This window comes from Triturus cristatus, chromosome 8 (assembly GCF_964204655.1).
Source record: "Triturus cristatus chromosome 8, aTriCri1.1, whole genome shotgun sequence".
Taxonomy (NCBI): domain Eukaryota; kingdom Metazoa; phylum Chordata; class Amphibia; order Caudata; family Salamandridae; genus Triturus; species Triturus cristatus.
This window is the reverse complement of record NC_140591.1, coordinates 459,712,104-459,726,552: the sequence shown is the minus strand read 5'-3', so window position 1 is coordinate 459,726,552 and position 14,449 is coordinate 459,712,104. Positions and strand designations below refer to the sequence as shown.

At 40.1% G+C, this 14,449-nt stretch overlaps 1 protein-coding gene across 6 annotated transcripts in view; it reads right to left on the bottom strand.

The window, feature by feature from the left end:
- Positions 1-943: 943 nt before the first annotated feature.
- The window catches only part of FNDC3A (fibronectin type III domain containing 3A), a 1,314,248-nt gene continuing 1,300,742 nt past the window's right edge, over positions 944-14,449 (bottom strand). For 5 of the 6 annotated variants that reach the window (XM_085621888.1, XM_085621890.1, XM_085621889.1 and 2 more), the window contains one exon: positions 944-3,299. In XM_085621888.1, coding sequence (XP_085478014.1) covers positions 2,985-3,299 — 315 coding nt within the window. In that variant the 3' untranslated portion in view covers positions 944-2,984. The remainder of the gene's footprint in view (positions 3,300-14,449) is intronic. The other variant, XM_085621893.1, reaches the window with a different exon arrangement.

Sequence of the window (14,449 nt, the reverse complement as noted above, 5' to 3'; positions counted from 1 at the left end):
CTAACCAAATAATAGGATTGAGTAGCAGGACTATAACACCTATACAAAGCACGGGTTTCTGGTTAGGTAATACTGTTGCAACTGCTGCCTCGTGCACAACTCTGTGTTCTAAAGATGGGGGCATGGTTAAGTTCGACAGTAGCTCATCGTTGTTATCAACATGTAGCATGACCAGGCCCTCAGCTGCTGGTGGAGCATTAAAACACCTGGTTCTAGCTACGCAACAGAATCAGTGGGAATGACAGAGGCCAACTACTACCCCCTTTTAATCCAGAAAGGATTTCTTGTTTAAAAGATTCAACTTGCATAATGGAGGAGACTGTCGTAGCTAAAATAGACACCCTTGTCTATTAGAGGCAGGACTACATGGTCCAAAGAATAAGCCCTCTTCTACTTCTTCCTCTCAAAGGAGGTCAAGGTCTGTCACTGGTATTAACTTTGAGACCTAGAATTCCTTTTATTCTTTTGATTCTTCAACGCAGTCTTGTCAAAGAACTCTAATGTATGTTAAGTGAGTGGAGAGAACAAGCACAACTGTCAACTCCTGCTTTCCTTTAACGCAAGTAAATAAACTTATTTGGGGAAAAAGGTGAAAAAAGAGAATATAAAAAGTGACAGAAAGAACAAATAAATGATCACTTGGTTTTAAAAGCATTTGAATAATACAGAAAGAAGGTTTTGGGGAAAAATGCCAGTTGGTATATGTTATATGGAAGGTAAATAAGTGCTACTGTATATGCATGAACTCAGAAGCTACTTGCATGACGAAACATGGTAAATGATGGTTAGATAATCCGCAAAATAAAACTCAGAAAAATATATATATTTTCTCATACAGATTAATTATTTCTTCACACTAGTACCTACTATTACTGTAATACATTTTCATTAATTGTAAATAATGTCAGATTATGCCGAAAATATAACACAACACACAATGAAAAAGAATGATACAGATTTTATTTCCATGGATTCCATTTTGTAAATGTATACTTCTATGAGATTATACACGTTTTAAATCTTTATAAGTTCAACATTGTACAATAGGTGATACGCTTGGTAGTGTATCCATAACATTTTAAAAATTGTAGATTTTTTTGGAATGTACAGTATGAGGTAAAATTAACATTACATTAAAAATTCTTCCTCTCTGCAGTAATCTGCACTCGAATAGCAAATACACTATTAAATGACATTTACTATCAAAAATAGGAGTTTATTTGAATTTTACTATGAAAAAATCACTGCATGTTCATTGCAGCAACAACTCTTACCATTTTAGACATTCAACCATGTGTAAATCTATGGGCTATTACACTCAACCCCATTTGTACTGCCAAACATGGCACTTTTTCAAAGGCTCTAGAAAATATATTTCAATATCAACGTATTCTGTGGGAAGTCTTCAGCATTACATAAAAGTGACAAAATTAAAATGCAGGCAGACATACGGCACATTTTTAAGACAGACCATTCTTATCACCTTGAATGCCAGGTGTTTTCATTTATTATTTCAACATAAATTTAACTTTATTCTACAACAGTAACTGACGCTGAAACAAATACAATACATGCCCATTTCCACTATAAACATTTTTTCAGAGACCTTTAAAGCATGAAAAAGATGCTCTTTGTCATTTAGAAGTGCTTAGGAATAGGAAATGCCACACCCTACACAAAAGATTAGTGATCTGTTAACGTTTGGACTGAAATAAATTAATAGGAAGTTACAAATATAGAAAATAACAGACAGCGGAGTTAAAGCATGAATGTTCCCTTTCACAGATTCACTAAAAACTATCTTTTAATATACTGGCAGTTATTTGCATCCAGTGAGATGGTCATGTGTTACTTGACAAAACTCAGTATTTTCATTCATGAACTCACAAGTGATGTTTACAAAAACCGTGAATTAACGCAATTTGCAAAGTGCTCTAATGCAACATTAACAACATGCAATCAACAATCTGGTACAGAATCCAAATAGACGTTACATTAACATACAATTATTTTTTCAGGAACAAAGCAGCTCAATTTTCTGGTGCAAATTACTACATCGTATCTTTTGGTGCCTTCCAAGACCGTGCTCAATGCTACATTTTAAAGAGAGATGACAGTGGTAGTGATATGAACATTTTAAAAAAATGATTATGGCTCTAAGCCTAGACAAAACACATCATGCTTGCAAATTATTAAAAATAAAACCAAGATAAGTAAATGTTTTAAGGTCCTTTCTACTAAATTTGATTTTACGGTCAAGCCCATGTGCAAGTACCTACATTTAAAGCCCTTTTGTGTTTCTAATCCATGCCGAAAGTACAGGGTCGCTATAGAAGTTGACTTTTTTTTGTCGAGGCAAGTTCAAATCATATTCATGCTACAAATAGATACCTGCAGTGTAGAAGCAGACATTTGTTATTTAAAAACCTCTTTCATGCCTAGTCAATCCAGTTTTTTAGATGCTCATTAACATTTTTATCCTTATTTTCCAAATAATTAAGACAAAAGAAGAGGTAGAAGTACAGCGCTATATTATTTCACAGCATCAGAGATTAACAATTTAAATAGTGGGTGTTGGATAGCAGGATTTTCAACACAGCGAATAACTATTTTTTTCAACAATTATTCTCTGCGTTCTAATCCTTTCATTATAAGGTCTACCTTACCACAACTGATTGAATTTTTCCAATCACCCATTGAAATTTTCCAATCACCCAGTTGTTTGCTACTTTAGAAAGACTACTTTAAAACCTGATACACTGCCCAGAAACAATTGCAATTTCTGTGGTTTGCATTCCAGTATACTGCCAAGATCCTAGCAATATAGGCATTTTCGATGGCAGGCATGGTAGAAAAAATGACGTGCTACGGTTTCAAGGCGTGCTAAATGCCACTTATTTGGGAAAAGTAAGATAACATAAATGGATAAGAAATGACAATATGAAATGGATCCGCATATTAAATTCACTAAAGGTACTTTTCTGTCACTTGATTACAAAGTACTGAATGATAAAGGCAATAAGAATGGAGAAGATAGCAAACAGCACAAGGAGGACAGCAGCACACTGCTCATCGCTCAGTGCTCGACGTGTCCTAGTAATGTCCACAGTGTCTTTGTTGGTGCTGGAATGCGGCTCGGCTCTCTGAGAGATGAACAGTACTGTGGCGCTGTAAGGGCCAATCAGCTCCTGAGGGGCACCTGTATTTTGGCACTGTCGAATGGCACATACACGGAAACGATATTCACAGTTCAGTTGAAGGCCTGAATACCGAAATGTCCATTTGGGACCCTTGTAAAGCTATTAAAAAAGAGATGTGTTCAATGACAAAGTATGATTCACACTACAGACACTACCTTGATTACAACAAACATTCACAGTAAACATATCACACAAATATCATACAGATTCCTGTTGAACTTAATCTACTAACAGATTAATAATATTCCATGAGTCTACTAATCAGTAGTTTTCACTATTGCAAATGTCAATTAGCATCTCTACGTTATTGTGCGGACATCAGCTTGACAAGACGTCAGCCCCATTTAAATATACCACCAAACACGTTCTTTTAGAAGTTAACAATGATGCTTCAATAACAAATGTATTAGCAAAAGCTGGTAACGTCAATTAGTCTGGCCCATAGGCCAAACAGCCAACACGTCTGGCTATTTCAAGTTTGAAAATGCTGCTATGTTGCTCGGCGAGTATGTGTGTGTGATTGTCCGGATGGTTGAGTATATGAATGTGAAAAATGAGTCAAAGGTCCAATGGACAGATGAGTGAGTTCAACATTGGATAAATGCATGAACGAATGCATGGCTTATTAACAAGTGACAATATGGTTGGGTGTGAATGGTTGAATAGGTGAATGCATGGGTGGGTGAATGAGTGAGTTTATGAGTAAAGTAATGGTTGAAGGGGTACATGGATGCATGCAGGCAGGTTACACAAATCCTACAGGCTGAGGCATATTTTATTTTACATAAAATCCAAGACTTACCAGTATTACGAAAGTAAAAATTCCCACAGCATATAAAGAATAACCAAAATGCCAATGAAAGAATGACAATAGGATAGGACATCATTATACCGAGGGCCTTTCTATGACTCTGCCAAAATGACAGCCCTGCGGAGTTTATAGACCAAGCATCACTCCTTGATAGTGCATGTTCAATGTACCCCCAATTGCCACTTTGCTCATACATCTCAAAAACGGATCAGGCACAAAGGCAAATGTGTTTGTTCATTTGAACTGTGGCATGCCACCAAGCAAATAAGAGTGTGGAAGATGTACACAGTGCAGACATTTGTATAGTAGCAGATTTAAAGTTAGCAGCGGTTTATGCCCATTCCTGGGTGGACCGATTTGCAAAAGTAGGTAAAAACCTACAAACTCATAGGTTTGTGCTCATTCATGTAACCCCAGTAAATAGAAAGGCATAATAGAAATGTATACAAAAGGACCTCACTCAAATGAAGGAGTAAGTGTATTTCTGAGGTGGTAAATGGGCATTGAACAGCCCCATATTTCATGTAAAGTAGCACAGCCGCTTTCTTCAAGGAAAAATGTGTTGAATGTTAAATACACTTCAGCATCAATGTCAATTTGCTGAATTTTCTAAGATATTCTGCATGCTTAAATTTTAAGCATGTGACTAATCCTGGAAATATATGACTGCAAAGAATTCCAGGAGAATTCCAGGGATTCTTTGGGAATCCCATAGTAGTCAGTAATCTGATGCAAAATCTACACCTGGCAAATCATAGATCACTTGTTAAAAATGGTGTCCAAGGCTGAAACCAGCATAGATTGTTTTTATCAGCTATAATGTATGAACTATATACAATTTAAGGAAAGTCTACATTTCATCCTGATCTGTAGTGCTTCCAATGCCACTACATGCACGCTCCGTCACCTCCTTGGTCTGCACTAATGTACAGATTTTCAACGAAATCAGAAACGGTCATAAATCATTCAAAATGTATGGTGACCCTCACTTTGTGTAGCACTGATATTTATCCAACTTAACATAATATCCAGGCGATAGTACGCTATTTGCTATGAAATACAAATAAGCAGCAACACTGTTTAGGCTCAAGCAACATTTCTCCCAAAAGCCTGCTTCAGAATACATAGATATGCTTAATCTTTTAAAACTGCGAGCCAATCATTAGTTGTGACAGCAAAGTATGAAGTAACTCTTGTCTTAAATAAAGCTCCTTTGGGATAAATCAAATGATTCCAACCACTTTAAGAGCAACAATCTCTTTCACAGAAATGTAATCACATTTATAAAGAAACTGCACTGGTAGTGCAGGATTCTTCATACAGTTATTCATATGTCAATCTATTCTTCTAATAAATAGGGCTGACACTTGTTTTTTATTGATTGGCAGAGAGAGAATCCCACAATTTAAACAAGATTGCTTATAACTTCCATTCTTTCAGCAGAGAGTGATTTGCTCTTTCCAGAGGAAGCATAGATGGTCAATCAACAAGGTGGACAGCAACACCTGTCATCTCATAACACCTGTAACTCACTCACCATCCTGAGTGACATTATCTCATCCAAAATATTTTAAGAGTTAAGTTGGAATTAATATTTAGGAAAACGCTTAAAAGAAGGAACAATTATTTGATGCAATGCTAGGTTCCCAATGAACTGGCTATTGAGGGACTCCTAGAACCCAGCTATATTAAGCAGAAGCCTGTGGGTGCCCAACCATATGTCTTAAATGATGTTGGCAGAACCCGACTCAGATGATACAGGAATTGCAAAGCTAGGTCTCATGAGAAGGAGCACTGCAGGCACTGTTGATGCTGTTTAATACATCTAAAGGAGAACGCCCACTATATGTTAAGGCAGTGTTGGGATCCGTAAAACGGAGCATAGTGTACAGAAGATCGGCACTCATGTATGTTCGGCGGATACCCTTGAAGGAGCGCACAACCAGGCTGGGCTATCTCACCTCCATTGATTTACAGCACAGGGACCCAGTAGTTATTGATACATAGGACATTATTTCACAATGGTACACGTACAGAGTTACAAACCCTTGTAGACGAATGGGACATTCCGAGGTCAATTCTTACAATATAACAAACTGATGAATGCTCATAAACAGCAGTGGAACATAGGCACCATCTATCCCCTACACATTAAATGGAACAGGGAAGAAGGGCGGTATCCTGGCTTAACAAACCTTAGTTAGAATACACAGGTGTCTCCCTGAGGACGTTCCAGGACAAATGGGAGCAGGAGAGGCAAGGAGCCTTAACATGCTAGCAGAAAGTATCCCGTAGCGCCCACTTTTGATACATACAGTTTTCTATATTACACAGAGTATACCTCACTATAAGATCATTTGGATATACCAGGGGCTTTCTTCCTCTGCTTACACTTGGTGAGGAAGTGACACAGCAAACTTCCTACATATGAAGTGGAGCTGCCCTATAACACAAAATTACTGGTGGGCATTGGTAATACCTTATCGGGTAGATACTTTATCCATTCACAGATTCCTTACCTTAGAATTATCCCTAGGCGTCAGACTGGATCAGGTTATGTTATTAGGTGAGCAGTGAAAAACTAGTTACTTACCTGTACACTATGGTTCTCCAGTATTATCTTTCATAGATTCACATGCTTGTATCTTCCCCGTCGTCATGGTGGGAGTCTCACGGTAAAAGAATAACCATGATGCTGGGTTGAGTTACCGCACGTTGTTGAAGGAGTGCGACGCAAGCACCAGCAACGACAGTGCTTTTTGTAAGGGACGAGAAATTGTATATTATACACGTCCTCTCGACTTGTTGGGAGCTGGTATGTGGGCCCATAGCTCCCATTAGTCTCTTCTTAATGTTGTTTGTCCAGGGAGGTGATTGTTGACCTCGTTAGCCCTGATGAATTTGCCACAAATAAATTGGCAATGAAACATGTTGGCCGTCATTAAAATGGTATACAACATGCTGTGTTTTTAACCGTGAGGTAGACTCTTAAACTGGAATAAAGGAGGATAGCACCTGAGAGTCTATTCCTTTTTTATCTTTTGATTTTGAGACCTCTTGGGTCTTTGTTTTTCACGGGGGACACAAGTTTTTCTTTGTTTTAAATTTCCTTTTTCCTCACTGGACACATCACTTTGTTGCGAGAAAGTTATCAATGATGAAACAAACGTGGGCAAGCTGTTGAGAACCTGCCAGTAGCCCCTCTGGTGGTGCGCACGTGAGATACTTTCTCTTCCTTTACACATTTTTTTACACATTTACATTGAAAGCTGGTGGTATATGTAAAGTAAAGTAAGGAAACTTTCTTTGAAGTACTGACTGTTCACTCTTTGATTCTATCTTTTTTCTTGAATTTTTAGAATATGTGGCACGCTGGATTGGGTTACACCAAGATATTACATAGGTGATGGAGGTTTTTTGATAAATGTATCTTTCCTCTTCCCAATCCTGAATAAAGTGAAGGGTGCCTATGGGTGCCAGTTCTTTGTTGTTAAAAAGAATAACCATAGCAGTAAAAGAAAAAACTGCCTGGAAACCATAGAGAGTAAATCTCTGTGTAACCTCTTATCCTCATTATATGGTCCAAACAACAGCCAATCAGAAGCTAGCCCAGAGATACACCATCCCCAGCAGAGCCACCATACCTCAGATTTCCAACAGCCCAAGAGTGAGCTATGGATGAAACCAGAGATAAAGGCGGTCTACCTAAGAAGAAACGGGGAGGCGGGCGGGCCGCATGTGAATCTATGAAAGATAATACTGGAGAACCATAGTGTACAGGTAAGTAACTAGTTGTTTCTCCAGTATTGAATCTTTCATAGATTCACATGCTTGTATCAGAATAGATAGCAGTTCTTATTATATATAGCGTTTCTAGGATAGACCCCTTTGTCTCCAGGGCTCTGCATTGTGTTTTTTTTTTTTTTAAACGCTAAACTGCAAATACAGAAAAAATTGCTGAAAGAAAAAAGATTCATTAAACTTACAAAACGGACATTAACAGTTATGAAAATATAAATATACATATAAATATATATTTATAGATACATAAATATGCATTACACAAATTATAAAGAGACAGACCAGTACCTTAGTGAAACAGGCGCCGCAGAACTGCTTGGCCCACTGCTGAATCTGCTTTCCACTGTGTATCCAGACAATAATGTCTGGTAAACGTGTGCACATTTGTCCAAGTTGCCACCCTGCAAATGTCCGGGAGCGAGACACCAGCCAGCAACGCTGTTGAAGTTGCCATCTTTCTAGTAGAATGAGGGCGCACTCTCGATTGCAAAAGTTTTCCTGCTCTTTCGTGGCATAAAACAATGGCAGATGCAATCCATCTAGAAATGGAAGTTCTTGAAATAGCCAAACCTTTCCTGGGTCCAGAATAAGCTATTAGTGGTTGATTAGTTTTACGGCAAGATTTTGTTTTCTCTATGTAAAACTTGAGGCATCTTTTAATATCCAATGTGTGCAGAGATTTTTCTTCTGCAGTTGAAGGGTTCTTGCAATATGTGGGCAACACAATTGGCTCATTGAGATGGAAAGTCATAGCAATTTTAGGAATAAATTTTGGATTTGTCCTAAGAATTACTTTATCTTGTCTGAATAGTAAGTAGGGCTCCGAAACTGAAAATGCTTGAATCTCGCTGACCCTTCTGGCCGAGGTGAGAGCAAGAAGCAAAGCCACTTTCCATGAGATAAACTGTAATTCAGCTTTGTGAATTGGTTCGAACGACGTCCTCATAAGCTGAGACAAAACCGTGTTGAGCTGCCAAGGAGGTGGTGGATGTTTAATTGGTAGAAATTGTCTGAACAAACCTTTTAAAAATTCTTTAATCAGTCTTTGAGACCAAAGTGATGCACAATCCGCTGATCTGCGGTATCTGGAGATAGCCGCCAGATTAACCTTTATAGAAGCATGAGAAAGACCAGCCTTGGCTAGGTGAAGAAGATATGGAAGTAATTGCTTTAAAAGGATGCAGATTTCTTGATAAACACCAATTGCAAAATCTCCTCCATTTTGCTGTATAGGTCTTGTTAGTAGAAGTTGCTCTAGCACTTGCTAAAATTTCTCGGCACTCTTGAGGAATATCTAGCGATTGAAATTCATGCTCATAAGGTTCCAAGCTGACAATTTTAGAGATGTCAATTGCGGGTGAAGAATCTGTCCTTGTTTCATGGAGATCAGATCCTGAATTATTGGAAACTGTACTCTGGGCTCCACTGACAATTGGAGAAGTTCCGTGTACCAGAACTGTCTCGGCCAAGCCGGGGCTATCAAAATTATGGGGCATGGTTCCGACCTTATCTTTCTCAGAATTCTCGGAATTAGAGGGAATGGGGGGAAAGCATATGCAAACATTCCTGTCCAGCAAAGGTGTAGAGCATTTCCTCTCGATCCTTTTTGCGGAAATCTGCTTGCGTAATGTTTGCATTTTTTGTTGTTTTGATTCGCAAACAAGTCTAATTTTGGTTTGCCCCACAGACTGAAAATTCGTAGGAGTTGATCTTGATTCAGTTCCCATTCGTGGCAAAGGGAAGGTGATCTGCTTAGACAGTCTGCTCTTGTATTGAGAACTCCAGGAACATGCTCTACCTGCAGAGCGATGTTGTGTAGTAAGAGCCAATTCCAAATTTTTTGTGCCTGTGCTGACAGGGATTTTGACTTTGTGCCACCCTGCTTCAAAAGGTAAAACATTGTTGTCGTACTGTCGGTTCTGACAAGCACCGGCGAGCCACGAATTCTGGGGAGAAAAGCTTGAAGACCTAGGAACACTGCTTTTAATTCAAAAAGGTTGATGTGCAGCGATGCCTCTTGAGCTGACGAATGACCTTGAATCTCCAGGTCTTGTAAATGTGCTCCCCAACCTTGTAGTGAAGCGTCTGATGTCATGACGTAGCTGGGAGACTGAGGCTCGAAGATGAGACCCTTTGATAAGTTGCTCTTGATGCCCCACCATGACAATTCGCATTTGATCCGGGTGTTGATTTTGAGTGTGTCCTCGAATGAACCCAGGGCTTGAACCCATTGCTTGTCTAGAGATTCTTGCAGTGGTCTCATACGCAGACAACAATTGGGAACCAATGGGATGCAGGATGACATCATTCCCAGCAAAGATTTGAAGATCCTGATTGAAGTGGACTTTTTTGATTTTATTGATGTTGTTAAATGCAAATTCTTTTGAATTCTTTCTTCTGAAGGGTATGCTTTCGCTTCCCGAGTATTTAACATTGCTCCGAGGAATTGAATTGACTGTGCCGGAATAAGGGAAGACTTTTCTTTGTTTATCCGGAGCCCTAGTTTTTGGAATAGATCCATGCAACATATTAGGGACTGTTGCGTTTCCTGAAACGAAGCACCTTTTATCAGCCAGTCGTCCAAATATGGAAAAATTTGGAGACCTTGCTGCCTCAAGTGTGCTGCAATCGGAGCCATACACTTTGTGAAAACTCTTGGTGCAGATCTTAGGCCGAAGGGTAATACTTTGAATTGGTAATGGTGCCCCCCCACCACGAACCGCAGATACTGTCTGTGCTTTCTGTGAATTGGGATATGGAAGTACGCATCCAAGAGGCTTAACGATGTCATGTAATCTCCTCTGCGTAGTAAGAGAAGAATTTCTTGTAAAGACAGCATGCGGAACGAAATTTTCTTTATGTATTTGTTTAGATCCCTGAGGTCCATTACCTGCCTCCATTTGGTAGACTGCTGTTTCTTTATAAGGATGAAGTGAGAATAGAATCCTTTCCCTTGTTGTTCTGGGGAAACTTCTTCTATTGCCCCTTTCACAATAAGAGCTAATACTTCTGCCTTGAGGGCTGTAAGATGTTTCTGCATTCTTTGAATAGGAGGTTGAGATGGAGGTTTTTGTAAGAATTCTAGGGTGTGGCCCTGTTCTACAATATCCAACACCCATTTGTCCGATGTTATTGACTTCCAATGATTGAAATAACGAGAAAGGTAATGGACCTGCTTGATGTGACATGGGGCTGGAGGCGCCTGAAGAATGTCACTGCCTCCTACCAGAATCCTGTCTCCTTCCTCTTGTAGCAGGTTTTCTCCTAGCCTGCTGCTGATAGCTGGAGTTAGAGGGCCGATACTGCTGATTGTTGGAGAACTATGAGAACAAGGAAATGCCAGTGCTGATGAAATTTTCGAAATGTCAATTCAGTTCAACGTGGAAGATAAGACCAAACAACCACGGAAGTACTACTTAATAGTATTTATTTCATGAACTTTTTAGCTATCTTATGTTGAACATACTTTTTAGGTACAAAAATCAGAAGCCGTCAACAATTTATAATACATGAACAATAAAACATTGCAGACAAACAAAAAATTCTAGAACTGAACAACCTTTTTGTAGGCAGGTTTAGACCACAATGTACTGCCGAAGAGACAGACATGAAACTAGTAACATACATTCATACACCACTCCTCAGACACACCAACAAACAATCAGACACGTTTTCCTTCGGTAACCTATTCGTTTATCTTCTTTTGATTTTACCAGAAGGTCGAACAAAAACTGGTAAGATTTTTTTATCTAAAGGTGCATGACAAGAAATGTAGACCAATACATCATAGAGAAAAAATTAGTGAATTTGAATGCACCAAACTTTATGTGATATTAACACCAGTATTTGTTAACGCAAAACAACAGGTCGACGCGTTTCGAACCCCTTCTCCTTAAAAGGGGGGGTTCTCCTCAGGACCAAGACTCCGAGTGGCAGAGTGACTCACACCTTTTCAAACTTGGCCAAAACTATGGCGAAAGTGTTCGCTTTAGGGCTGGATGGATTTCTTTTTAGAGAAATTGACGAGTCCCATGTTTGAATTGAAGCCGGGGAACTCTTAGTTTTCTTCTTTTTTGACTCGTCTTGCACGAATTTCTAAGCGTAAGGACGGCGGCGTCGAGTCTTGTACACGACGGTGAACGCTTGTCTTGCAACAGGAAGCAGAACTTGGGCAAAAGTCTGTCTGTCTCTTCGGCAGTACATTGTGGTCTAAACCTGCCTACAAAAAGGTTGTTCAGTTCTAGAATTTTTTGTTTGTCTGCAATGTTTTATTGTTCATGTATTATAAATTGTTGACGGCTTCTGATTTTTGTACCTAAAAAGTATGTTCAACATAAAATAGCTAAAAAGTTCATGAAATAAATACTATTAAGTAGTACTTCCGTGGTTGTTTGGTCTTATCTTCCACGTTGAACTGAATTGACATTTCGAAAATTTCATCAGCACTGGCATTTCCTTGTTCTCATAGTTATTGGGCTCAGCCTTGCTGATTAGAGCCACACCCATATTTGTTTCCGTCGACGATCTGACAGGAATATGTTCAGACTTCGTTGACGACAATGACGACGGAGCTTTGGTCTTCAAAGAAGATTTTTGAGGAGTTTGAGGCAAAGAGGAAGAAGAAGATTCTTTTCCTCCAGATTTCCCAGATTTTTGCCTTTTTTGATCTCCTTTCTCATCAGAAGAATCTCTCTTATGCTTCTTTGATGTATGTCCCTTAGAATCTTCATCAGACTCAGAGTCTGTGGTTTTCTTCTTTTGAAGCCATAAAAGGAGACGTGCTTCTCTGTCCTTAAGAGCCTTAGCAGAGAAAGTACGACAATGTTTGCATTCCTTAGGAACATGCTTGGGGTACAAACAGTACAAGCACTCCTTGTGTGGATCCTCAGAAAACAATCTGGGTTTTCCACAGGACTTGCAGGATCTGAAGAGTCTCTTTTTAGAGCTTTCAGACATCTTGAATACTAAAGAGATGAAAAATCAGTACCTCACTTCCAACTGTTGAAGGTCAAAAGTTCAGCAAAGATACAAACAGAGCTAGGCTCAGGGAGACTCCTTCTCACACGATGGCGGTTGGAAATCTGAGGTATGGTGGCTCTGCTGGGGATGGTGTATCTCTGGGCTGGCTTCTGATTGGCTGTGGTTTGGAACATATAATGAGGATAAGAGGTTACACAGAGATTTACTCTCTATGGTTTCCAGGCAGTTTTTTCTTTTACTGCTATGGTTATTCTTTTACAGTGAGACTCCCACCATGACGACGGGGAAGATACAAGCATGTGAATCTATGAAAGATTCAATACTGGAGAAGTACTCCGGTGTGACAGTAGGTGGCGTCATTCAGCTCTGCATGGCATCGTCCGAGGCGGGAGTGACGTGCACCACCCCAGCGTGCTGACGTCAGTTTCTTTCCGCGACTTTCCACGCCAGGAGCTCAGAGCTACGAGTAACACTGACTACTGGTGTGGAAAACTAGGGCGTTGAAAGGGGAAACAGCCCTGTCCCTAGAAATCCATTTGCAGGGCAGGGAGGATGAGTGGGTCTGTGAGTAATCTGCGGCTTGATAGCGTCTCTAACGGATAAGGCGTTACCGAAGGTAAGTAACTGGTTCATCTGATAGAGACTTCTAGTCGAAGATTTCTTACCTTACCCCCAAGCAATACCTCCCAGGAGGTGGATTTGCAAAACAATTTAACACCAAAAAGCCCTGCCGGACCAAACACGACGGACCTGACTGTCCAAGCAGTAGTGTTTTGTGAAAGTGTGCAGAGAGGCCCACTTTGCTCCCTGGCAGATGTCCATGATCGGGTCTACGCATGCTAACGCAGTGGTCGCAGCCTTGGCTCTGGTGGAATGAGCACACAAGCCCTCAGGAGGTTGCTTCTTGGCCAATGCGATGCAGATCTTAATGCAGAGCACAACCCATCAGGAGATGGTCCACTTCTGCACATTGATGCCGATTGAAACTTCCGATGCGAGGGCAATATGCCAGGAATTACTTTGAGGAACATACCTTAAGCCGATACCACAGAACCGCCTAAGCCCTGAAAAATACTCTCCACGCCGTGAGGAAGCCCCAGGCCGGATGGCCGTGTAAAGGGGGCGAAACACGTGTTGGCTGTCACTCTTCTCTTACAAATTGACTCTGATCCTTAAAAACGAGTCACAAACACTTATGAAATTAAAAAAACTTTTATTCTGCAAACCTTGCACTGGAATTTTCTCCATGAAAAAAGAAAACCTGTCAAGCTTGTCCAGACACCCACTAAGAACTACTTTCTAGATTAGGGGGTTAGGGGTCTCCCCCTGTCAAGTACAAGCACTGTCGCCATTACTTTCTCAATGAATACGGCTTGTAAGGGTTTGGGACCGATTACCCCTTCACGTCCTACAACCCAACCCATCGGGAGATGGTTCACTTCTGCACATTTCCTTTTTAACTCTGACATACCCCACGAAGAGTTGGTCGTCCACCCGAAACTCTTTCGTGCGATCGATAAAGAATGACAACGTACTTTTCGGATCCAGTTGGTGATTTCGCTCCTCTTCTTTAGAGGGATGTGGCATAGCGTAAAAGGTAGGCAAGGTGATGGACTGGTCTACATGAAAAGAAGTGAAGACTTTTGGCAGAAAGGGA